At 41.3% G+C, this 13,154-nt stretch overlaps 1 protein-coding gene and 1 non-coding gene across 2 annotated transcripts; one reads left to right on the forward strand and one right to left on the reverse strand.

Annotated features, from left to right (window-relative positions):
* Positions 1-7,895: 7,895 nt before the first annotated feature.
* On the reverse strand, positions 7,896-8,577 carry DEFB136 (defensin beta 136). The gene is made up of 2 exons (XM_041765976.1): positions 8,523-8,577; positions 7,896-8,068 (listed from the first exon to the last, which is right to left on the reverse strand). Exons 1-2 carry the CDS (start codon positions 8,575-8,577, stop codon positions 7,896-7,898), a joined length of 228 nt encoding a protein of 75 aa, XP_041621910.1.
* A 3,381-nt stretch (positions 8,578-11,958) lies between these two features.
* Positions 11,959-12,091, forward strand: LOC121498350. Its single transcript, XR_005989731.1, has one exon. It is a non-coding gene; the product is annotated as a small nucleolar RNA SNORA72 (small nucleolar RNA).
* Positions 12,092-13,154: the final 1,063 nt, after the last annotated feature.

A 13,154-nucleotide genomic window follows, 5' to 3' on the forward strand; every position in this document is an offset into this window, starting at 1 on the left:
TATGCATTCTTTTAGTACTGTTATGGATTCTTCTTAATATCTTTAAAAGTTTGATCCATTTGGAATTTATCCTAGCGTAGTGTATGAAGTAAGCATCCAACCTTATAATTTTTCTGATGGGTCTCTAATTTTCCCAACACTATTGAGTAATCTTTGATTGGATGGCTTCTTTACCATTTCTAAATGCTCATTGTTATTGGGTCTGTATCTTCACTTCAGTGATCTGTTTAGTTCTTTGCCCTTATCACACTGTTTAATTATTGAGACCAAGTAATAGCTTTTCACAAACACACAGAGAAGCTACTTGTCAATACTCTTCATTTTCAGAATTTCTGACAAGATTCCTACTTTCAAATGTTTTCCTATAAGATTGAAAATGATTCTTAACCTTTTGATATTTTTAGAAAAGTCATGTTCAACTTATAGGTCAACTTAAGGAGAGCTGCTAGGTTCATCACGTCCAAACTTCTTATCTAGGAGAGCTGCTAGGTTCATCACGTCCAAACTTCTTATTAATGTGGCGAATCTTCCCATTTGTTCACCTCTTCAGGGCGCCTCAACAGAGATTTAAAGTCCAGTTGACTCTTGAACAACACAGATTTGAACCATGCAGGCCCACCTACTTATGGATAATACAGAACTGTAAATGTATTTTCTCTTCCTTATCATTTTCTTAATAATATCTTCTTTTCTCTAGCTTACGTTATTGTAAGAATCTAGTACCTAGTACCCATGACACACAAAGTATGTGTTAATCAGCCTTTTATGTAATTGGTAGGGCTTTGGTCAACAGGAGGCTACTAGTTAAGTTTTTGGGATTCCATGATAATTTCTGATTGCCTTGAGGGTGGCTATCCCTACCTCCTCCCCACTCCTCTCCCTCTTGCTCAAGGATCTATTGTACCTTCATGTAAGTATTTGCACATTCCTTGTTAAGTTTACTTCTATGCATTTTACTTTTTGTTTGTTATCTTAAGTAGGGTCTTTTGTTTCATTGTATCCTCTGGCTAGTCGTTGTTTGTATTGGCAAACTTAAAAAAAAAAGATAGCCATCTGACTGAATTGTTTTGGGGATTAGAAATATTATGGAAGAAAACACCACGTACCTTGGAACACGTCTCTTCTGACCTCTTGTCAAATAGACTCTGGGTATAGACCTGCTACCTGCCATTGATTCTTATTATTAACTAATAGACTCAGATGTACCCAACATCTCTTGAACTTAGATGATGTGTCAGACATTGTGCTAACCATGTCACCTGATTTCTTGCCTCTTGGGTGATTACTATTTTTCCATTTAGGTTGAGTAACTGAAATTGAGCGCTTTTCCTAATATCGTTCTGCTAGTAAGTGACACATCGGCTTGTAAGTTACATCTGAGTCTGTAACTCTTCAGGGCTTCATTCACAGAACTGTCCATTATATTTGTTTTGCCTGGCCCTGTTTTCCAAATTAGTTTCTTTTCTTTTATATACATTTTATGTACAATTAAAAAAAAAGTCACCATTTTATTTGTTTTGCTTGCCCCTGTTTTCCAAATTAGTTTCTTTTATACACATTTTATGCACAATTAAAAAAAAAAAAACTTCTTCACCTCCAGTTGATTCATCTTAGCAGCTTCTCTTTGCTACTGTTTCCATCTCTTAAATAGCCAGAAATTGACTTCTTTTACAAAACTGGGTTAAATATGCTCTTCTTCACGCCCCACCCTCCTCCACCCCCAAACCACGTACACTTTCATCTACTGTATGACATAAGGTTTACATCCAAGCTCACATTTTTCCAGGTTTCTGTCTCGCTCTTCCGAGAGTTGTTGAAGATTGCCTCTTAAAAGTGGAAAAATGACAAGAGTGATCATCTTGGCCTTGGAAAGAGCCACACGGTGGGAGAACAGTGGACAATTTCGCCACCTGTTCGCGGGAAAAACGGTCAGGCCGCGCCCTCTGGTGGCGAGAACGAGGACCTGTAAGCACTAGCCTCTGGAGCTCGAAGAGTTAGGCCTTCCCTCCCCTGGTCATTTTCACTTGCAGGTTCTGCTTCATGTTGACAAGCGGCCAGGAGCTAGATGTGGGAGCTTCCAAAAGCTCTTAGAAACTATTCAGTGACCTAAGTTCCTTTTGCACAGTCATAAGATTGCATTTAATTTTGGTCCTTTTTTTTTTTTCCTGGCATGTATCCATTTTGCAAAATAGGGAGGTTGACAAAGATTTAAAAAACAAAAATTAACTGTGGCCCACCGTTTTGGCTGAATCCCTTCCCTAAATATACGTGGTGTGGAGCATGAAGATCTGGTGCCTTTTTTTGCTTCAGGCCTCTCCAGTAAGTGTAATTTTGGGTAAATCTCTTCTCCTCTCTGGGGATCAGTGTTCTTATCGGTAAGAGAGGATTTCTGAGGGCCTTTCCAGATCCAGGCACTGATGTGTATGTATTTTCAGATAATGATCTGGCTTGAGCAGCAGATCCTCTTGTCTGCTGCCCTACTGGCCCATGGGTGGGGCTGCCTTCCTTGGGTCAGCCCCAGCAGTGCAGGAGGGTTCCTTTGGTATAGCTTCACTCAGCTCTGGGATCCTTCCTCACATTCAGGGTTGGGACACTAATTGCAGTGGTACTTGGCTTGAATTTTCATGTGATCTCTGACTTCCACTTGTTGTGTGGTGAAGGCCATAGTCTTATTTCTATAAAGTGTAAACACAGGTTACAGGACCTGCCTTTATTAATTTACTTTGGGTTTTATTGAATATTGACTCTGTACCTGGTAGAGCTCTAACATGGGGAATTCCAGGGAAAGCAAGTAACTGTCAAACATGATTGTTAAGACACTGGGGCACTGACTGTCTGCCATCTGGTGGCAGGAATGAGTCATTCTCACTCCATAACAGGTGCTTTGGCAATGCCTGTCCACAGAAACATGCCATTAGGGGGAAAGAAGAGATGGCTTTCAATGTCTGACACACAGAAAAAGTAGGAACAAGTGGATTTTAAGTGAAAGTTGTATCGAAGATCCCTGGGTGGCTCAGCAGTTTAGCGCCTGCCCTTGGCCTAAGGCATGATCCTGGGGTCCCGGGATCAGGTCCCGCGTTGGGCTCCCTGCATGGAGCCTGCTTCTCTCTCTGCCTGTGTCTCTGCCTCTCTCCCCCTCTCTGTGTCTCTCATGAAAAAATAAATAAAATCCTAAAAAAAGAAAGTTGTTTTGCCTTTGTATGGATTGATTTTTTTCTACCCTTTAATCTATTTAAATTTGGTCTGTATTAGAGGTCAAGGTTATTTATTTATTTAATAATTAAAGACATAATAAAGGCTAAGGTACGTTCTCCAGGACCTGGCACAGGGTCACAACACAGCTGTTCACTGCTTTGAAAGACAAACAACGTAACAGCATTTTGTGGCACTTATTTGTTGTCACCTTTCCTCTCCTCTTCCCCAGGTCAAGTGTGAGTTTATACACGTTACAGCATGTGTGGAGAGTATGAAAAGCAGTGGGATGCTTGTCAAGAGACCTATGTTCTTGTTTGGACTCTGTTACTGACTTAATGATAGGCTTATGGTTTCATTATATTACTAGGCCTGTGGAAGCTTGATTTTTATTTTGTTGTTATAATAATAATAATAATTATTATTATTATTTTGAGACAGAGAAAGAGATAGAGAGAGAGAGAGGATGTGTGTAGGGAGGGGCAGAGGGAGAGAGAGAGGCAGACTCCCCACCAAGCACAGAGCCCAATGACATGGGGCTCAATCCCAGGATCCCGAAATCACGACCAGAGCCAAAATCAAGAGTCAGATGCTTACCCGACTAAACACCCAGGTGCCCCTGTGGAAGCTTGATTTTTAAATCAGATGGTCATTTCATTACCATCAATGTATTTGTAAAATCAAATGTATTAGAAGTCCTACAAGTTAATAATAAAATGACAGTCCAATGAAAAATTGGCCAAAGATTTGAACAGGCACTTCACCACCGAGGCTCTCCAGATGGCCAACAAGCAGGTGAAAGGATGCTCATATTATGCTTATTAGAGAAATGCAAATTAAATGCAAAGGAGATACCACTACACATCCACCAGAATGGTAGAAGTTGAAAAGACTGACAATGCTAAATGTTTGTGAAGATAAAGGGAGACCTGAACTCTCACGCATTGCTTGTGGGAGTTACTCTGGTATAGCCAGTTTGGAAACTGTCAGTATTTACTAAGAAATCAGTATTAACCAAAAAATGGAAACCAACAAAATGTCCATCAACAGGAGAAGGGATAAAGAAATTGTGGTACAAAAACAGTAATAAAAAAAAATGAACTACTGTTACATGTAACCTAATGGATGAATTTCATAAACTTTATTTTGGACGAAAGAAGGCAGGTTCCTAAGGCTGCATAATCTGTACCTCAAGTTAAATCTCAGGTGAAAGTAATAGATGGTAATGGAATTTAGAATAGTGGTTACCCCTGGCAGGGTTATTGCCTGAGAAGGGGCCTGAGGAATCTCCTGGGGGTGATGGAGATATCCTATGTCTTCATCTGGGTGAGGTGCATAGGCTGTGCACGCGCACGTATATAGGCACACACACGTACCTATACACACACATACTTACGGGTATTAGTGCATCCCTACACACTTCCTTCAAGGCAGTAGCTCTTTTGTGATTATTAATTTGTTTATTTATTTACTTTTGGTTTATTCGACTATGCTATAAACTCAAAGAGGACAGAGATTACGTTTCTCATCCACCCTTTTTTTTTGTTCACATAGTAGCTGTGAATTATCTACTGTGTTAGATGAATAAGTGAATATGAAAAAAAACCAAATGAAGAAATGAATGGATTTTTTATTTTTGGGATGCTTTGTTCTTACCCTGTAAGAATACACATAACTCGGAATTGCCTAGGGTGGTGAGGAGTTGCATTTGTAAGGAACATTTTTTTTGAATGAATAAAACTCTAATTGAATATGCATCTAATATGTGTCAGGCCCTGTGCTTTACAAATGCGTCCTTCAAGTCTCATAAGAATCCTTTGGCATAGCATCGCTTTCTTAAACAGGGAGGAGAGCCTGAGATCTGAGAAGGTCCATACCTTGTCTGAAGTCACACTGGGGGGAGAAAAAAGGAAGGCGTGTGGGGAAATGACTCAGGTGCTCCAGTTCTTGCTCTTGTCTTTTACCCATTGATTTATGTGCATCCTTCCTCTGATATTCTTGGAAGATAAGTCCCAGGAGTCTTCTCATGCAGGCAGTTGGCTGGAGCAGGAGCTCCCCAAGGCTGGTGTTTGGGGTTCGTTCCTCTCCACATCCTCCTCAGACAACACTGCATGTGCCTACCACATAATACTTGCACAACAAATGTTTGAGGAGTGAATGAAAGAACAGTGGTGGTATTAATGGATATCATTAATTAATATCCATTAATTAATGGATATTAATTAATGCCTTGAGGACAGATGTCCTGGTCCAGTCTTCTCTGGGTCTTTGGCAGAGCTCTACGGTGGGCCAAGGCAGCTGAAACATTCTTTTAGAATGTTTTAGAGCAGGAGTGGGCAAACCTGAGCCCATGGGCCAAATCCCACCCACTGCCTGTTTTTATGAATGAAGCTTTATAGAAATGCGGCTGCTTTCATGACAAAAGGACAGAATTAGCTGCCACTCAATAATTTTGTCTCTGGCCCTCTATAGAAAATGTTTGCTACTCTTGCAGTTAAGATTCTCTTTATGGAGTTAACCTGCCTTGGACATCTTGGGATGAGCTTTGCTTAGAGTGGGTTAGTAGGTGGTCTGATAAAGGGAAAGAAGTTGGCAGCCAAGAGAAGGATATGAAGTTCCAAGTACCAGCATCATCTGTCTCACGGTTTTTTCATGTTGCCCTGAACTTACACATTCAACCAAAGGCAAAGATCTCAGGAGTGGAGTCAGGGGGTACAGATGTTCCTTAAGTTTGGCCTGCAGCTCCCCTGTCTTCCTGGGGGATGTGGTGGGCTTGGCCATGGTGCTACCCATCTCATCCACCCTCATAATGGACTCATCATAGGGTGACAGAGTCTGGGTCCTGAAGGAGCCCAACAGATTGGTGTGAGAGGCCAAATCTAATAAAACAAAGTCAAAGTTGGGACGCTTGGGTGGCTCAGCAGTTAAATGTCTGCTTTCGGGTCAGGCCATGATCCTGGACTCTGGGGATCGAGTCCTGCATCGGGCTCCCTGCATGGAGCCTGCTTCTCTCTCTGCCTATGTCTCTTCCTCTCTCTCTCTCTCTTTCTCTCTCTCTGTGTCTCTCATGAATAAATAAATAAAATCTTTAAAAAAAAAAAAGCAAAGTTAAAGTGGAATAAATGTAAGGTTGTGCCCTTAAATTAAAAAAAGGGACACAAGTATCCATTCTGGGAGGATAGAGGTTGATGACAGCATCCAAGAAAAAGAGTAAGTGGCTTTTGTGGACAGAAAATTTATATTATTATCCACATTATAGCCAGTGATGTGACTCTCACAAAGTAAATTGGGCTTCAGGTTGCATTTGTAGGATTTGGGAATCTAAAATTAAGGAGGTAAGGCTCCTGGTTTCTCTCCACTGGCCAGAACAGGCCTGGAAATCTGTGCTTTAAAATGAATTAGAGTAGAGCAGGAATGGGACCAGAGGGTGCGAAGCTCCAGGCTTTGTCATCAATCACTTCCAGTATTTCCCACTCGTAGTGAGTGGAGTCTGGGTTGAAAAGATATGATCCACAAACAACCTGAGGTCTGGAATAGTCAAAGCATCGTCACTTTGGCATGCAGTCATGAGCATTGTCTGTTGTAATTCCACGCACTAGGGCTGGTGCTTCTTGTGACATATACAGCACTTGAGTATTTTGGGGTGGGGGGAGCTTAAGGAACTGCTACCCCTACTGGCTTTGTGATGGTATGGTTGCTCTTGTCCTTAGAAGCCCATGCCTGGGCTCTGTAAGATGAGCTGGGACATATTGTAATTTGAAGGAAAACTGTTCACATCCCCAAACCAAACCACCAATGTATGCAGAAGGCACTATTATCCCAACAGGTTGGTTTAAAAGTACTTCCTACCTTATGGAGTCAGAGTAGTAAAGAGGTGCTGCCAGAATGTGCTACCTCACAGACAGCTGCAAGTTTTGTGTAGGTATGTATGGCTCATTGCTTCCACCACAATGGTGAGAGCAACGATGGTTGGTGTGTGGAATCTTAGAGCACTGATCTTGAAGCATCAGAGCCGCTGAGTAGAGTCAAGAATGCAGCGTAGCAACCAGGAGCATTATGGCTTTAAGCCATAGGAAGAATTTTGAGGAGCTTGCTGTTCCACGGATCTAGCTGGATTCTTGACTCCTCATTGGACCACAACCTACAATCGCTACAAACTACAATTAATACTTCCAGCTAGATTCCTATACTTGTAGTTGAGAGGTGGTATAGATTGACAGTAAGGACACTGGATCAAAACTGTCTGGGTTCAAACCCACCACTAACTAACTCTTACTGATTGTGTGACTTTGGAAAGTTTCCTTCAACTGCAAAGTTGGAGAAAAAAAAAAGAGAATTTGTTGTGAGAATTAAGTGATTTAACATACACAAGAGTCACTTCAAAGTGTGACTGGCACGGAGTAAGCTAAGGTTATTGAGCTCAGCGTACATCATATCTTTGGACCTGTGACCATGTGTTAATCAACTAAATTTAAATTAAAACAGGGATCAGTGATTGGAGATGGGAGGGCAGAAAAAATAAAAGGAGATAGACTTTCCTGCAGTGCCACTTTGCAAAAATGCTTCTGGAGTGTTGCCAGTAAGATGGTGAGAATCTGCCCCTCATTTGCTCCCTGTGGCTTGTGAACGATCTTAACACACCGAGTGGAAATTTTATCTATATATGTTCACATATCCTTTTAATTAGACCCATGGGGTGCAGGTCAAGGCTCTTTGACCTGGGGTGGCAAATTTTTCTTCATTTTTGTGCAACAAGATAGTATGTTATGACAGAATGCTACCCATGTCCAACCCACTCTGCAACCGAAGAAGCACCTGCCTTTAAGAGCTGTGCAAGTACGAAGTTCTACTCCATCATTTCCAAACAATCCATTCCCTAAAGGAAAAAGAAAAGCATGGAAAAGAAAAATAAGGCTTTATGGGGCTAGGAGAAATCCTAGACCTGTCTTCTCTTCCTGGTGGGTGGCTTATTTTTTTGTGATTTACCTTCTGCATCCTGTCCTCTCACCTCCTATCATATGTCAATTAGAGCCGCCATATCTAAGGCTAATCAGAGGAAGTTAAGAGGAATAGGGATTTGGATAGCTGAACAGTGATGTATACGTCATGAAGTCGGCTCCTCTCTTTCAAGCTTGGGTAGACCTTCAGGATGTGGCAACTGATGAGCAGGGTAGGGTCTGATGACCATTAACTCACATCCCATACCTAGCCTGCTGGTCCATCTGATATTGGTGTTCCCCCTGCTGGTCTTATGCCTATATGGGATTTTAAATGGCTGTGTCCAAGGAACACCCCCACTTTCATGATCAGACCTACATGCACCATCTTACCTGAAGGCAGTGAGATCAACAGGAGGAAGAGCAACCCAGAAAGAGAGAGCCTCATCATGAAGAGGACATAGAGCTGGAACTTCCTGGGGGTGGCTGCCTGGGAACTTCCTTTATAGAGCTGGACAAGGCTGGGTGGGGCTGGACACTGACCTCATTCTACTTCGAAGGGCCCCCAGGGGAGACAGGCTTCTTCAGGGCTAGAGGAAGAAGACTCCCTGGTTATGTCTCTGCTACTTCCTTCCTCTTCTACAAGTCCTGGGAAAAGAAGGAACTCAGTCAAGACCAAACAGGTGCAGAGATCAGGCACCTTCATGCCCAGGCCCAAATATTTACCCTGTAACTTCACATGTATAATAGAAAAATGGCAGGAAAATGTCTACTTTCTTTCTACTTTGTTTTGCTTTTCCTTCAGAGTCCCACCAAGAACACAGGGGATCAGAGAAGTGATGTTATAAACACAGGCTTAAGACCAGGAAGGATATGAACAAGAACTTGCTGTGTTTCAAGAAACAAAGGGTCTCAGGGTGTCAACTGTTGGTCTGCCCAAGGGTTAAGTAGTTGCTCAGACATAGCAGAGAAGGGGTAGTCTTCTCTTTGGGCAGCAGATTTTTTTTTTCTCACTTGGCTAGAGACAGATAGTACAGGGAACCTGTCATCCAGAAAAATTCACTGAGGGGCTTAATTTTCCAAATGACTAGTATGAAAGGTTGCCTAGTATTTGGGAACTTCGAGGTTTCTGCAAAAAGGTACTCTTTGGGTGGGTTGGAACTCTCTTCTGGTCTCTCACAGGGAGAGCCAGATCAGTGCTGTGTTCAAGGTTGGATGCTCAGTGTTCAGTGTAGAGCAGGACACCACTTCCCTGGAGCTATAGGGACAGAGCTCTGGGGAAGGGTCATTAGGTCTGTCTTCCCTGGAGTGGTGGTGGAGGTCCAAATGTTGAGGAGATGCTAACTTTGGTTATATTCTTGCCCTTTAAGGCAGGCCTGTACCCATGACTGTAGGCTTCTGAGTCTGTAAAGGAGCAGTAGAGCATAATTTTGTTGGTTATGCTTCATTTTGCAGTCACATGCTCTTAGATAAATTATTTAGCATCTCTGATCTTCAGCTTCCTCTTCTTAAAAAGTGAATTGTAAAAGGGTTTTCTGAGGTGACAAACTACAAAGTGCATTGCACTCATTCTGGTAGAAATTAGGTTATTCATTTCCTTCTCTTCCTTCTCCCCCTCCCCTTCCACCACTTTTTCCTCCTTCTTATTTTCCTCCTCTTTCTTCTTCATTATTAAATTCCACCATTATAGATTTTTCTTTCTTCTTTCTTTCTTTCTTTCTTTCTTTCTTTCTTTCTTTCTTTCTTTCTTTCTTCTTTTCTTTTTCATCTTTCTTTCTTTCTCATTCTCTCCAAGAGCTCTCTTAGTGAATACAAAAAATAGCTGTGAAAGTTTTATTCTGGGTTCCAACAATATGTATTGTTGAGAGTATCACTGTGGATTGGCATGGGAGAGGGGAAGAGGAGTTGTGCTAGTGGACTGGAAGTAAGTAGTTCAATGCTAGCTCAGGGCTGACGATTCCCTTGCATGATTTCATGGAAGCCTCCCAGGAGACTCTGCACGGGGCATACAATTCCTGCTCATAGAATGCAGGCCATATCCTGACCATCTGCAGCCAAGACACAGCACAGACTTCTTATTCTTTTGGAGATGGAGGAAACAAGGTTTGAATGGATGAATGGGCTTGCAAGCAAAGAAGCTGTGAGCTGTGCTGGCATAAAATATTCAGCTCTTTTGATTCACAGTTCAGAACTCTGTCCTTCTCTATGTATTTAAAGTAAATCAATTGTGTATTTGGGAATTGAACCTAACACTTTCTAAATCCTTCTGAATCCCTCCTATACCTGTTTCTGGAAAAGCAAATTTAAAATGCATTTGGAGATTAGCATGTGTGCAGGATGGACCCTTTCCTTTCCATCTGTGGATGATTAAATCACCATCTCAACCTTCAGGCAGGAACTTTTCCTAATTGTGCTGGGTGTTCACACCTGCTACCTGAGGTCTTGTTGGGAAAAAGTGCCAGGGAAACACAGCTTTATTCTCTCCCCTTTAATGTTGCTGTGTTGGTGCTTTCTTCCTTTTCTAGTCTAGAATTTTTGTGCTCTCTGCAACATGTCTACCTTCAAGAAAAACAAAACAAAACAAAAACCACAACGACTACACATCCTATGCTACATTAATAAATTAACTTGTGGAAGGAGCAAGCCCCCTTCTCAGCTGCTTCATTCACTAGTCACATATTTCCCGAGTGCAATGATTTCACTGCTTGTTTTTCTCTACTTGAAAGTTGATTTTCACCCATGGATCTTATTTTTAAAATTTAAAAATAAATCACTGTTAAATGTGAAATTTAATACACATAAAGAAAAATAGGCAAATCATATACAGAACTTAGTGACTGAATATATAGCAAACACTATTTAACCACCACTTAGATCAAGATAATCATCACTTTCTTGCTTTGCTTTATGGTTTTCCCTTCAGTATGTATCACTAAATAGGGTGTGGTGTTTATTTTTTTTTAAAGATTTTATCTATTCATTTGAGAGAGAGAGAGCAAACAGCACGAGTGGGGGGAGAGGTGGCAAGGAGGGGAGGGAGACGGAGAAGGAGACTTCAAGTTGAGCAGGGAGCCCAATGTGGGGCTTGATCCCAGGACTCCAAGATCATGACCCCAAATAGGGTAGTTTAATTTGCCTCTTTTGACTTATCTGTAAATGGAAGCACAGAAGTATTATTTGTGGCTGACTTCCTTCTTATGTTTTAAAGATTTGTCTGTGTTTCTGTGTGCAGCATTAGTTTTTACCTCAGTATATGGACTGCTTAGTATATTTATGACTGCTGACAAGCATTTGAGTTGTTTCCATCTATTATAAAGAGTGCTACTGTGGGCATTCTTGTTACTTCTATTCTGTGCACACAGGCTTGCTTTTTGGAGGATAGCTACCTTGGTGTGAAATTGCTAAGTCACAGGGCATGCATAACGTCAGTTTGTTCTAAAAGTCAAATTGTTTACTAAATGCTTTTTACTAATTTGTATATCCATCAACAATGGAGGATTTTTAATTACTCCATGTTCTTAGTATTACTTAGCACATTAGACAACTTGAGAGCTATCTTGTGGTCCCTCATGGCGAATTAATTAAATTTTCCTGATAACAACTAAGGTGGGGTATCTTTTCACATGTTTATTGCTCATTTGGATTTTCTCTCTCTCTCTCTCTCTCCATCCAGTGGGACTCCATCCCCAGACTGGTATCACGCCCCGAGCTGAAGGCAGATGCTCAACTGCTGAGCCACCCAGGCGTCCCTGGATTCTCTTTAAAGAAGTGTCTAGTTAAGTCATTTGTCCATTTTTTCTATTGATTTATCCATTAAGAATAATTTGTACTGTGAATATTCTTGCTAATCTGATTTTGTAATAGTCAAGGCAGGCTAAACATTCACTATATTAAGACCATGCATGTGTCCCCAGACTTAGTTCTTTCCCTAGTTCTAGTTTTTATAAATGTTGGTGATAAACCAAATATGACTTATATTTATATGGGAAATGTCTGTGACTCTAGGTATTTACTCATCCTCAAGAAATGATGGCACAGTTAGTGTAATAACTTTTGAAGATAGCCATTGCTAACTTGATGATTACCAGCTGCCATTGAATGATTTGTAGAACTATTGTGTTTTATTCACTAAAAGAAGAATTTGTAAATTATGGGGTGATCCAAGATGGCACTGTAGAAAGTCCCTGAACTTACCTCTTCTTATGGACATGCCAAATCTACAACTACCTGTAGAATAATTCCTGCTGAAAAAGAACTGAAAACTAGCTGAACAGCTTCCTCCACAAGGGACAAAATGACCACATCTAGATTGGGTAGAAGAGGCAGAAACATGGTCTCACTGGCTCTGTGTCACAGAATAGGGAGGGACCTCACTCCTAAAGCCTCTCCCCGAGGAGTAAGGGATTTGTGCCCTACATTGGGCACCCTGACCCTGAGACTCGCACCAAAGGGACCATACCCCCAGAATGTCTGGCTTTGAAAACCAATAGGGCACTTGATGGGATGAGCACTGGGTGTTAAACTACATGTTGGCAAATCTAACTCCAATTAAAGAAAAAAAAAAAAAAGAAAAGAAAACCAATGGGACTTACAACCAGAGAGCCTGAGGGGCTATGGGATCTGAGACATTATTTTTGAGAGGCTAGTGCATGGACTCACTTGTCCTAGGAACCAGTGCATAGGCAGCCGTTTAAGAGGTGACTGGATTTTATGAGACAGTAATTCAGTTGGTCATATTAAAGAGTGCTGGAGGGGCAGGGATTTGTTGGGATTTTTCTTGGGATTGAAGTGCTGAGGTGTGCCCTTATTTTGAGCTCTTCCTTGCCCCATCCTTCATGCTCATTCATTCACTTGTAACTTCTTTTCCTCCATTTCTAATTTTATTTCAGTTTTTTCTCTTTTTTTTTTCTCCAGATGAGTCTGGCTAAAGCTTTAGCTATTCTGTTTGTCCTTTCGAAGTACCAGTTCTTACTTTTAGTGATCTTTTCTATTGTTTTTTGTTTTTGTTTTGTTTTTAGTTTCAAT

Source organism: Vulpes lagopus, chromosome 8 (assembly GCF_018345385.1).
Source record: "Vulpes lagopus strain Blue_001 chromosome 8, ASM1834538v1, whole genome shotgun sequence".
Taxonomy (NCBI): Eukaryota; Metazoa; Chordata; class Mammalia; order Carnivora; family Canidae; genus Vulpes; species Vulpes lagopus.